Source organism: Zea mays, chromosome 1 (genome assembly GCF_902167145.1).
Source record: "Zea mays cultivar B73 chromosome 1, Zm-B73-REFERENCE-NAM-5.0, whole genome shotgun sequence".
Classification (NCBI taxonomy): Eukaryota; Viridiplantae; Streptophyta; class Magnoliopsida; order Poales; family Poaceae; genus Zea; species Zea mays.
The window spans coordinates 299,286,352-299,299,297 of NC_050096.1; the positions used below are offsets into that span (position 1 = coordinate 299,286,352).

Below are 12,946 nucleotides of genomic sequence, written 5' to 3' on the forward strand. Positions count from 1 at the left end.
CTCGAAGGGTTCACAGCCGCCTCAGACACAGAGCGAGGGATGACCCTGGGTACGTTCGATACATAACCAAGGCTCGGGCTACGCTCCCGAGGTACCCTAGGACATTTCTGAGACCAGCGGGAACGATCTTGTAACGGAATCCCATCAGAGGGAGGCATCGAGCCCTCGGACCCCGTCGAAAGGGGACCGGGTCCGGTAGATCACCCGCAGGTACTTTTGAGCGCGCCTCCGGGCCTCTAGCCGACCCCTAACAAATGGGGCACGGTCGTCCACTCGGATTACCCGCCAGCAGCTCACCGGAGACACCATGTTCGGCGCCCTCCGAGGGCAACATGGCGCTTTCCCCCCCTCCTCCTTGCGGAAAGGCGACGCAGGGGCGTATGTAAAAAAGTCGAGTCTGTCCTTGACCGTCCTCTCGCCCTGTGCAGAGGCTCGGGGGCTGCTCTTGCAAACCCGGCTCCGGCCAAACCGTTGACAGCGTCAACATACCAGCCCGAGAACTTGGGACCCGACCGTGCACCCGGGCTACGGCCAGCTCGCATGAGGGAACGACCAGACCAGCCGAAGCATTGCGCGAGGCATTAAGACCTCGGAGGAGTCTAACCACTCCTCCGAGGCCTCGGGGGCTACACCGGCGGGTGCGCTCGCGCGCACCCACCGGAACAAAATGCAACCGAGAAAGGCTGGTCCCCTTGCAAAAAAGTGTGACAAAAGCCTCCAAGCAAGTATTAACACTCCCTTCGAGGCTTGGGGGCTACTGTCGGGGACCATAATTAGGGGTACCCTCAAGACTCCTAATTCTCAGCTGGTAACCCCCATCAGCACAAAGCTGCAAAGGCCTGATGGGTGCGACTAAGTCAAGGATCGGTCCATTCGAGGGACTCGATCACGCCTCGCCCGAGCCCAGCCTCGGACAAGGGCAGCCGACCCCGGAGGATCTACATCTTGCCCGAGGCCCCCCTCCAGCAACGGACATACTTTTGGCTCGGGCCCAGTCTTCGCCAAGAAGCAACCTTGGCCAAATCGCCACGCCAACCGACCAAATCGCAGGGGCATTTAATGCAAAGGTGGCCTGACACCTTTATCCTGACGCACGCCCTCCAGCCGACAGAGCCGAAGTGACCGCAGTCACTTCGCCGCTCCACTGACTGGTCTGACAAGAGGACAGCGCCGCCTGCGCCGTCCCGACTGCTGTGCCACTCGACAGAGTGAGGCTGACAGCAACCAAGTTTGGCCTTAGGCGCCATAGGGAACTCCGCTTCGCCCGACCCCAGGGCTCGGACTCGGGCTCAGCCCCGGAAGACGACGAACTCCGCTTCGCCCGACCCCAGGGCTCGGACTCGAGCTCAGCCCCGGAAGACGACGAACTCCGCTTCGCCCGACCCCAGGGCTTGGCCTCGGGCTCAGCCCTGGAAGACGACGAACTCCGCTTCGCCCGACCCCAGGGCTCGGACTCGGGCTCAGCCCCGGAAGACGACGAACTCCGCTTCGCCCGACCCCAGGGCTCGGACTCGGGCTCAGCCCCGGAAGACGACGAACTCCGCTTCGCCCGACCCCAGGGCTCGGACTCGGGCTCAGCCCCGGAAGACGACGAACTCCGCTTCGCCCGACCCCAGGGCCCGGACTCAGCCTTGGCATCAGCCGACGGTCTCCGCCTCGTCCGACCCGGGGGCTCGAACTCGACCTCGACCTTAGAAGACGGACTCGACCTCAACCTCGGAGGAGCCTCCACCTCGCCTAAACTAGGGCACGGACTGACCACGTCAACAGGAGGCGCCATCATTACCCTGCCCCAAGCTGACTCATGCTACGGGGAACAAGACCGGCATCCCATCTGGCTCGCTCCGCCAGACAAGTAATGATGGCGCCCCGCACGCTCTATGACGACGACAGCTCTCAGCCCCCTTACGGAAGCAAGAGGACGTCAGCAAGGACTCGACAGCCCCGACAGCTGTCCTTCCGCCAGGCTCCAGCGCTCCTCCGACGGCCACGACACCACACGAACCGGGTGTCAAAACCTCTCCGGCTGCCACGATGGCATGTACTTAGGGCGCTAGCTCTCTTCCGCTAGACACGTTAGCACACTGCTACACCCCCCATTGTACACCTGGATCCTCTCCTTGCGCCTATAAAAGGAAGGACCAGGGCCCTCTTACAGAGGGTTGGCCGCGCGGGGAAGGACGGGACGACGCTCGCGTGAGGCCGCTCGCTCCCTCCCGCGTGGACGCTTGTAACCCCTTACTGCAAGCGCACCCGACCTGGGCGTGGGACAAACACGAAGGCCGCGGGATTTCCACCTCTCACGCCCGTCTCCCTTCGGCTGCCTTCCCCCCTTCGCGCTCCGTCTCGCGCCGACCCATCTGGGCTGGGGCACGCGGCGACAGTTTCTCGTCGGTCCAGGGACCCCCGGGTTTCGAAATGCCAACATATGTCTTCATTCGAGGTGTTGCATCCTTAATGTCTTAGTCCAATCCTCGTCACATTCTGTGAACTATAAATATAAACACTAGCAAAAACATTAGTCAACATGTTATGTTAATCATCAAACACCAAAACCTATTGAGCTAAATGGCCCAGGATCCATTTTTCTTACACTCGACCACTGGTAGTAAAAAGATTGAATAGACCGATATTAATTTCTAGTATGATATCTAATTATGGTTGAACTTAAACAAACATAATTTAATGTTATTAGTTACCTATTGTGTTACAAATATATGGTTTGGTTTGGGGCCGATCAACTCGCCATAGCAGTAGCAGCCTAGCAGAGCATTCCACTGTTCAATTATCAATTGGCAGTACTACCAACCAGGAGAATACAGCAAAATTTACACGGCCAGCGGCATACCTTTTTCGTGAAGAACACATAAAACATCAATGACTGATGAGTGATGAATCATCACTGAAAAAGTATTGTACATCAAGGAACGATGCATAATAGTTTTTAAGGATGTACGATTCCGTATATCCAAATGGGGAAACTCAAATATTTCATGGATTAATCTGAGCATCGCATAATCCACTCAAAAGTTGAACAGTTCAATCCTACCGGAATGGCCTGTGATACAGCTAGGCTCCAAAGCATAACCTAACTAGGAACGCTTGCTGCAAGTGTTCGATAGTCTAAACTGATGCAGACAAAGCTTGTGGCGGTGGACTGGTTAGAGCGTTGACGTAGCGCGGCACCTGCCTAAGACAGCCTGGTGTGAGTTTCCTCTCACGGTCTCGACCGACGCAGACGCAGACTCCGAAATTGGCTGCAGCTTTGCTACGGTTTGATGAAGCGAGCTAACTTTCCAAGCACGCCTCTCAGGTTGCGTATGCCAGCTCCTGTTTTAGAGCTCACCATCATCTACATTCAAGGAGTGTCATTGTATGAGACAACAATGTATTTTCATTGAAAGCAAAGCACACATACTAAAAGAAGAAGGGAAGTGAACTCAAAAGCTCACCACTGGGTTTACCACTGACTTATTCCTCTTCAGGCTCTGCAGTTGAGTGCATAAACAATTCTATTAGGCGATTAACTGAAAAATGTGCATAAACCAGGATATAATGTGTGTGTGTGTGTTGGGGAAGACCTCTTGGATTTCCATGGCACGGCGAGCAACATCAATTGGGAAAACTAAATCAGTTTTTGTCAGTACAATCTGGTATGGCGTCTTGTGCCTACAATTCCACACTTGAACGTATCAATTACAGAGAAAACCCACACTGACACTAGTAATAATATAGTTCAGAAAGGTAATTATATGTGAATATTTGGACAGTTCAAATAATTATTCTTATTTCATGACAGTGGTATACTTGCATCAAGGAAATAAACAAGAAAAGTGACGGTGTATGTACAAGAAAGACCCGATAAAGGCACCACACCTTTCCATTAAGTCTACAAGCTCATAGTCCAACGGTTTCATTCCTCGTTTAGTGTGCACAAGAAGGCACACCCTTTCTAGGCCAACTCTGGTCGAAACATACTCTTTCACCTACAATTCGCAAGGCTGGTTGTAAGAACCAACAATATCAAGTATCAACTTGATGCACAATGCAGCATTTCAAGCTTCAGTCGGAGTCTGACATTCAGATTTCAGAGTACTTACAAGTTCCTCCCACGATTCCTTAACTTCGTCCTTTGCATAAGCAAAACCATATCCAGGTAAATCAACAAGACATAACTTTGAAGCAAGTTGAAAGAAATTTATTGTCTGCAATTAAGAATAATGCAAACGGATGAACCGGAAGTTTAAGAGCCCATAAACAATTCAAATGAAACAAGGAACACTCCGATTGCATCTCTGTTCTTTCCACAGTTTCATTGTGCCATACCTGAGTAAGTCCAGGCTTATCTGATGTTCGCACAACACCCCATTGTCTTGTAAGTGAATTTAGGAGTGAGGATTTACCAACATTCGATACACCTAATATTTCAGTGGGTTAACAGAGACATTTCATAAGCCTAAACCACTAAAACATTCTTGTTTCCATCAGTTACCTGCAAATGCTATCTCTGGGAGTGTTGGAGTGGGGAATGAGGAAGAGATCTTTGCAGCAGCAAAGAATTCCAGCTTATTTCTGAACGCCTGTTAATTGTTTTATGTGAACATCAATTACTAACTGTAGCATGTAATCCACAACATTATAGACATGACTGTACAACGACTCAAGATAAAAGTAGAAGGTACATTTATGACACTGATTATATAGCATATTCCTTACAATGTCTTCTATGCGTTCACGTTCTGTGCTGGTTGAGAAGGGAACGTTATCCAGAGGAGCAGAAATCTTGACATTGTAGCCAGCATTTTTTATCTCAATTAAGCGCCTACGACCTAGTAACTGCAAACAACAGTAAGAGAATATCACACACTCAATAAAAGAGTAGAATGTTGATGAGAGGGCGAGAGGCAAATCGTGCATACATTATCTTCCACATATGAAAGGATTGAAGAACTTGGCTGTATAGCACGAAATTTTGCATTTATTGACATTTCAGTCTCTTCTTCAGGTGTACAATTCACGAGAACCTTCTCTGCACTGGAAACTTTAAAAGGAAATTAAAAAATAAATGGAGAAGAAACACATCTAAATAAAAGCACCAGTGTACATATTCAACACAAACATTATTTTAGAGACAAATAGTTCATATGTTGATAAAAAATGTAAACAAGTAAACACAAACTTTTAAAAATTTAGAATTGGACCAAAAAACTACAAATTGCTAGCTCCTCCACACAACTAAATTATGCTGACCATGTAAAGAGGTTACAGTTTCCAAAGTTGTGCATTAGTCATTAGTGTAAGGAAAACCGACAGGAACTCTCTAGTCTCTACATTTCCTTTAGCCCGACCTTAGTAGTGTTATTAAAAAACGAGAGAAGTTCATCTGCTGCATTGAGTGATAGGTAGCAGAGCTCTATTTCCAGGTCAGATAAAGAGATTCGAGAAAGAGGGTAATTTTACTGTTGAAGAGTTTAATTGGTTGTTCACATCAAACAATAGAACTAAGAAAAACATAAATGAGCACAAATATAATAAGCAGTAATGTTTAGCACAGTCTTCTTAACAATTAAAAAGTCAAGACAGAATTCTTACCATCTTGGATAGAAGAATCTTCAATCCGTTTGTTTGAAGTGTCATAAGGATCTAGCTTCATTCGCTTTCTCTTCTTAGGAGGAGCACGTTCCTCATTGTCAGGAACTACAACCTTCTTAGCGGGCTTTATTTTCTTACCAGTCTGGTCCAGTACTCGAGTAAGGCGAGGGCGAGGCTTCTCTTCTTCAATAATAAGATCCAAGTCATCTGACTTCTTGCTATTAACAGCCTCCTCATCCAAATCAACTTCTTTAGCACCACCCTTCTTTGTTCGTATGACTCCTTCGGATGCACCAAGCTTCTTCCCTTTGGATGCTACAGAATTCACCAGTCGATTCTTGACCCCTCTACTAACATCAGAAACTTTGCTAATACTCCTTTTCCCTGCACGGTAGTCATCCTCATACAACGTTTGAGACTTCAATCTGTCACCTTTTCCAGGAGAAACCTTTCGACGGCTTATTGTGGAAGAACACTTTCTGGTAAACTTTGATTTGGAAGATGAAACATCCTTGCCACCGTCATCATCCCACGAGTCATCATCGATCTTCCTCTTCCTCCTGTCAAACCCAGACACAGCCCTCTTCACACCAACCCGGGGCACTCCCTCACTCCACCGCCTCTTCGATCCCGCACTTACTTGGCGCCCTTTGTCTTCTTTCTTCTTGTCGCCCTTGTTCCAACCAGCAACCCTGATTCCTTTTGCTTTGTCATCTCCTCTTTCCTTGTTCTTCCTTCCAGCGGCAGTCCCGCCACTGCTCCAGTTCCTCTTGCCACTAGGGGCAGGTTTAGCTTGTGTCATGGAGGTTCAGTTCAACACCACAAATTCTCGAAAATTGTACCGCGCTAGCACCTATTGCAGGGGCATACCAAGTGAAGGGACATGGGCGTACAATGCATACCCGATATTTATTTTTGCAAAAAGTTCGAAGTTAGTAGGCATCATTCATCAATCAAATAGCTTTAAGCCTTTAAGCGAGGGTTTGGGCGCTCGGTTTCGAACAGCAGGGAAGGAAGAGATGGGGTGGGAATACCTGGTTGGAGCTCGTCGCCGGCGAAGAGACCGACGAAAACCTCGGCACCTGGTGTCGGGCGGCGGCGGCGGCGGTAGCCCCGCCCACCCAGTCGTCGCGCTGAGAGGAGAGAGCGCAGGCTGGTGAAGCCGTGAAGGTGAACGGAATCACGGATGCGGCTGACGGCGGTAGGCCCGTCCGGGGTTTGTCGGCCCAGGGGAGGGCAGCAACACGGGCCTTCTGCTGGGCCGTTTTTTCCACACCTCCTTAACTTATGTGTTTCTTTCTCTCTCTCTCGTTTTATTTTTATTTATATTTATTCTTCTTGATTTTGTATTTAGCCTCACATCCTGGATTCCTGGACACTGCCTAGTGGAACATTTTAATTTCAAATGAAAAATGAGTGAGACAATAATGATATTAACATTACATTACAAAATGAGCAAATTTATTATTTTTATATTTTATTGAGGTCAAACATTTTCCCCATTGAAGGAAAAGCTAGAGGACCTTTTTCAATTGAACTTAGAATAACCTGGTGCATCTTTCGCATAAAGCTATGTCACTTTTCGCTTGAGTTAGAAACAATCTTTTCTTCAGCATGTGGAAATTTTTAACTGAACCTGAGATATTTTTTGTCTTGAACATATTTTTTTTTGACAATAGGGCTTAATCCCCTATTTCCTTAAGAAATAGGCACGGATTACAAAGTTTAGACAGGATACATCCAGACCCGTTAGATGGCCATCATGCCCAAAAGTCTCAGAAACTAACAACGAGCTTATTGACCACCATACTATCCACCGCAGGCACCGAACACCTCAGGGCCTGTTGACAACAATATTTCTCAAAATCGTAGTTTTACAATACTATACTTTACAATTATTATGACTGAAAGGATCATGATGCTCAATACGAGTGAATTAGAATTTTCTAAAATTCTTACAAAATATTAAAACCTAAACATTAGCCCAACTTCACTTCACCCAAACTACTAGCACGAAGTAAAAGTTATGAAATGAAGAACAACCCTAAGGGTGTGTTTGGTTTGACTTTTGGCTTTAGCTTTTGCCCCCTAAAAACCAAAAGCCAACCAAAGGGCTGGATCCAGGAAGTAACTTTTTCTAAAAGCCGACTTTCTCGTAGTGCAAATCTGAAAGCACCACTGGACCTGCTTTTAGTGGCTTTTCAGATGAAACTGTAAAAATATATATCGAATAATTTTTAACGACTTTTAGTGGTTTCCACCAAACGGGTTTTAGCTTTTTAACAGCTTACAGCCTACAACAGGTTTTTCCACAGCTCACAGCCCACAACAATTTTTTTCACAGCCACAGCCCAACCAAACAGACCCTAAGTCATTATGGAAAATACTAGCAAAGCAATACACAAAATAAAATGTTCAAAGTAAATGCGAAAAGTAAAGTAGGGACAAGAAAACTCCTTCAATTTTCCCGAGGTATCGAAGAGTCGACAGTCTCCACTAGTACTCGTTGGAGCACCCGCGCAAGGATATCGCTGCCCCTTGGTTATTGCAAGAACCAAGCGCTCACTATGAGATGATCATTTGCCTCTTCGGTGCGGTGGATCCCTCACGACTGTGTACAACCATTGAGTCGGGTCACCAACAAATCCTCCGGGGTGATCATCGAATTTCAATCGTCATCGAGCCGTCTAGGTGATGCCGATCCTAAGAGTAATAAGTCATAGACTTTCACTTAACCATGAGAAGCCTAATGCATGTGGTGTGTGCTCTAGTTGGCTCTCATCGCACTAATGAGGTCCTAACATGGGATTACAATTTTGCTAATCACCTCACTAGGCTTTTTGAACTTGCAATGCTCTAGCAGTGAATTCTAGGTGGTTGGGGCAGCAAGACCCTTAATATGCCTGGTGGTGGGGGTATAAATACTCCCACCCACCAAAACTAGCCATTGCACAGTTTTGTTGCGCAAGGGCACACCGGACAGTCCGGTGCGCCACCGGTGCTCCAACTGTGCACTCTGGAGTTGCGCCGGACAGTGAATAGTACATGTTTGGTGCCTGCTAAAATTCAACCACTGTGAATTCTTCGCTCTCGGGTGTGTTACAGGTGCTGGGGTTAGCTCTCGGGGTCCGCTGTCTAGGGGACCACCGAGCAGTACGGTGCCCCTAGGACAACAACAATCTTTCTTTTCTTTAGGTTTTTCTAAATCGTTTTCGATTCAATCTTGTGAGTGAGTTCTAGAGTGACACCTAGCACTGGTTGTGAGTGTGAACATGCCTAGACACTATGTCACACCCGGTTTTAGAAGGCAAATCGAATGTGAACCATGTACGTGTCAGGATCAGAAATTTACGTACACAACGATTACATAATTGGACATCATCACACGGTGCTCAAATAATAACGTAAAGAGGTATTAATTTGATTACATCATGATGCTCGAGACATCCACATAGTCTTAAACATAGATCAAAGTGCGAAAATGAAACGTAGTAAAACACGGCCTTCACAGGCAGCCGACTGGGGGTTTGCCGCTAACCCACGCCTAGAACTTATCATAGTCTTGGAACTCCTGAAAATCCTCTGCCACGACTTCATCTTCTCATGAGCAGGGTTTGCAATGTGTACAACCTAGTGTTTTTGGTGTCTTAAGCAAGGGTGAGTACACATCAACGTACTCAACAATTGTCTCATTTGGCTAAAGTGGACTATCTGTATGTTGGGTGAAGCTCAAAGCAGTTGCTTTTAGTTGGTCAGGTAATTATTACTAATAGAGGCAAGTTTTAGCAATAATCCCGAGTTATTAACCCAAAAGTACTCACTCCAAAAGGAAAGAATACCGAAATCCATAATCATAATCATTAAAATCATCACCTTTGAAACCATTATTATCCTCATCATCGTCTGTAATCATAGTATCTCTAATCAAAGGAGCTCCCAAGGCTGCTCATAACCATGAGCACGACTGATATATCAGCTTCATAACACTCTGCAGAGGTTGCACACTTTATCCACTGTGAATCATCTAGGCCCCTAAGTGGTGTTTTGGTAATTAATGACAACTGACTCTGGACTAACAATTCTTGGAGAAATAAGAATGCAGGGCTGGACCACAAGACACAGTAAAGTCTTTGGGGACTCATAAACATTGATTGTGGATCAAGTGAAGGCATAGGTAAAACATAGTTTTTTTTGCTTTTGGCGGTCAGCAGGTGCTTAGAGAAGATATTGACCAGATTAATAGGATATACAGTCGTACTATTAAGAGGGGTCAATGAACTTGAATGGTGTAAGACTTAGTGCCTCGTAGAGCATAAACAGTAGCATGTGCATGAGGGCTAACAACGCTATGGGTTTCAAAATTAGAATTCTTTTGACCTAGCGCAAAATATTTTTCTCTGTGGTCGGCGGACCGTCCGGGCCAGATGGCCGAACCGTCCGCGACTCTGCTACAGAGGTCAGCTGGTCGTCTGTCTCTGTCTCCCTTTGGCGGACCGTCTGGGCCAGGAGGCCGGACCGTCCGCATAAGATGAATTGAGTTTGGGCAGCATTTGGGTCCCTAAGACCATTGTTACTAACCTGGTAGGACCCAACACGAGTTGGGTACCTAAGACCCAAGCCTAAATTGCCTTGCAGGTCTATGCATCCGGGAGCTCAAGCTGGATTATCGACAGCGGATGCACAAACCACATGACGGGGGAGAAGAAGATGTTCACCTCCTACGTCAAGAACAAAGATTCCCAAGATTCAATCATATTCGATGATGGGAACCAAGGCAAGGTTAAAGGACTAGAAAAAATAGCAATTTCATCTGAGCATTCCATTTCTAATGTGTTTTTAGTAGAATCGCTCGGATATAACTTGTTGTCTGTTAGTCAACTTTGTAATATGGGATATAATTGCTTATTCACGAATGTAGATGTGTCGGTCTTTAGAAGGAGTGATGGTTCATTAGATTTTAAGGGTGCACTAGACGACAAACTCTATTTAGTTGATTTTGCAAAAGAAGAGGCCGGTCTAGATGCATGCTTAATTGCTAAGACTAGCATGGGCTGGCTGTGGCATCGCCGTCTAGCAGATGTGGGGATGAAGAACCTTCACAAGCTTCTAAAGGGAGAACATGTGTTAGGTCTAACAAATGTAAATTTCGAAAAAGATAGACCTTGTGCAGCTTGTCAAGCAGGTAAACAGGTGGGAAGCTCTCATCATATCAAAAATGTGATGACCACGTCAAGACCTTTGGAGTTACTTCATATGGACCTATTCGGACCCATCGCCTACCTAAGCATAGGAGGAAGTAAGTATGGTCTTGTTATAGTTGATGATTTTTCCCGCTTCACTTGGGTATTCTTTTTGCAGGATAAATCTGAAACCCAAGGGACCCTCAAGCGTTTCCTAAGGAGAGCTCAAAATGAGTTTGAGCTCAAGGTGAAGAAGATAAGGAGCAACAACGGGTCCGAGTTCAAGAACCTTCAAGTGGAGGAGTATCTTGAGGAGGAAGGAATCAAGCATGAGTTCTCCGCTCCATACACACCACAGCAAAACAGTGTGGTAGAGAGGAAGAACAAGACGCTCATAGACATGGTGAGGACGATGCTTGGAGAGTTCAAGACGCCTGAGCAGTTTTGGTCGGAAGCCGTGAACACGGCTTGCCACGCCATAAACCGGGTCTACCTTCATCGCCTCCTCAAGAAGACTTCATATGAGCTACTAACCGGTAACAAACCCAATGTGTCATACTTTCGTGTTTTGGGGAGCAAGTGTTATATTCTAGTGAAGAAAGGTAGAAATTCTAAGTTTGCTCCCAAAGTTGTAGAAGGGTTTTTGTTAGGTTATGACTCAAATACAAAGGCGTATAGAGTCTTCAACAAATCATCGGGTTTGGTTGAGGTCTCTAGCGACGTTGTATTTGATGAGACTAATGGCTCTCCAAGAGAGCAAGTTGATCCTAATGATGTAGATGAATATGATGTTCCAACGGATGCAATTCGCACCATGGCGATTGGAGATGTGCGACCACAGGAACACCAAGAGCAAGATCAACCTTCTTCCTCAACAATGGTGCAACCCCCAACTCAAGACGATGAACAGGTTCATCAAGAAGAGGCGTGTGATCAAGGGGAGCACAAGATGATCATTTATGGAGGAAGAAGCACCTCAAGCCCCTCCGACTCAAGTTCGAGCAACGATTCAAAGGAATCATCCCGTCGATCAGATATTGGGTGATATTAGCAAGGGAGTAACTACTCGCTCTAGATTAGTTAATTTTTGTGAGCATTACTTGTTTGTCTCTTCTATTGAGCCTTTCAGGGTAGAAGAGGCCTTGCTAGATCCGGACTGGGTGTTGGCCATGCAGGAGAAGTTCAACAATTTCAAGCGAAATGAAGTTTGAACACTGGTGCCACGTCCCAAGCAAAACGTTGTGGGAACCAAGTGGGTGTTCCGCAACAAGCAAGACGAGCACGGGGTGGTAACAAGGAACAAGGCTCGACTTGTGGCAAAAGGTTATGCCCAAGTCACAGGTTTGGATTTCGAGGAGACTTTTGCTCCTGTGGCTAGGCTAGAGTCTATTCGCATTTTATTAGCCTATGCCGCTCACCACTCTTTTAGGTTGTTCCAAATAGATGTGAAGAGCGCTTTCCTCAACGGGCCAATCAAGGAGGAGGTGTACGTGGAGCAACCCCATGGCTTTGAGGATGAACGGTACCCCGACCACGTGTGTAAGATCTCTAAGGCGCTCTATGGACTTAAGCAAGCCCCAAAAGCATGGTATGAATGCCTTAGAGACTTTTTAATTACTAATGCTTTCAAGGTTGGGAAAGCCGATCCAACCTTATTCATTAAGACGTGTGATGGCGATTTATTTGTGTGCCAAATTTATGTCGATGACATAATATTTAGTTCTACTAACCAAAAGTCTTGTGAAGAGTTTAGCAGGGTGATGACACAGACATTTGAGATGTCGATGATGGGCGAGTTGAACTACTTCCTTGGGTTTCAAGTGAAGCAACTCAAGGACGACACTTTCATCTCCCAAACTGATATGACCACGCTATTAAGCAATACGTTACAACCCCCAAGTCATACTACATCAACTCAAGTACAACAAACATCATCACCAACACAAGTCTTTGATGGACCAATTACACGTAGCCGAGCTAAGAAGCTACAGCAAGAGGTGCACGCGCTACTTTATGAATTTCAATTAAACACTAATAAGAACTTTATGCTACCTAAGTCGTGTATGTTGATATTACTTAGGTTCACCAAAGAGGAAGGACAAAACATATCAAAGGCGAATCAGCAAGAAGAGCTATGTCCGAGTCAGTCCAGCGCTACAGAACCGTCTAGAAGA

At 46.4% G+C, this 12,946-nt stretch overlaps 1 protein-coding gene across 1 annotated transcript; it reads right to left on the reverse strand.

The window, feature by feature from the left end:
* Positions 1-2,980: 2,980 nt before the first annotated feature.
* LOC100382617 (uncharacterized) lies at positions 2,981-6,772 on the reverse strand. Its single transcript, NM_001175342.2, is given in 11 exon segments — positions 2,981-3,352; positions 3,453-3,488; positions 3,582-3,669; positions 3,877-3,986; positions 4,101-4,205; positions 4,327-4,418; positions 4,493-4,580; positions 4,717-4,836; positions 4,920-5,041; positions 5,593-6,445; positions 6,627-6,772. Coding segments are annotated over 10 exon segments (1,647 nt in total). The 5' UTR covers positions 6,395-6,445; positions 6,627-6,772; the 3' UTR covers positions 2,981-3,268.
* Between the last annotated feature and the right edge of the window lie 6,174 nt (positions 6,773-12,946).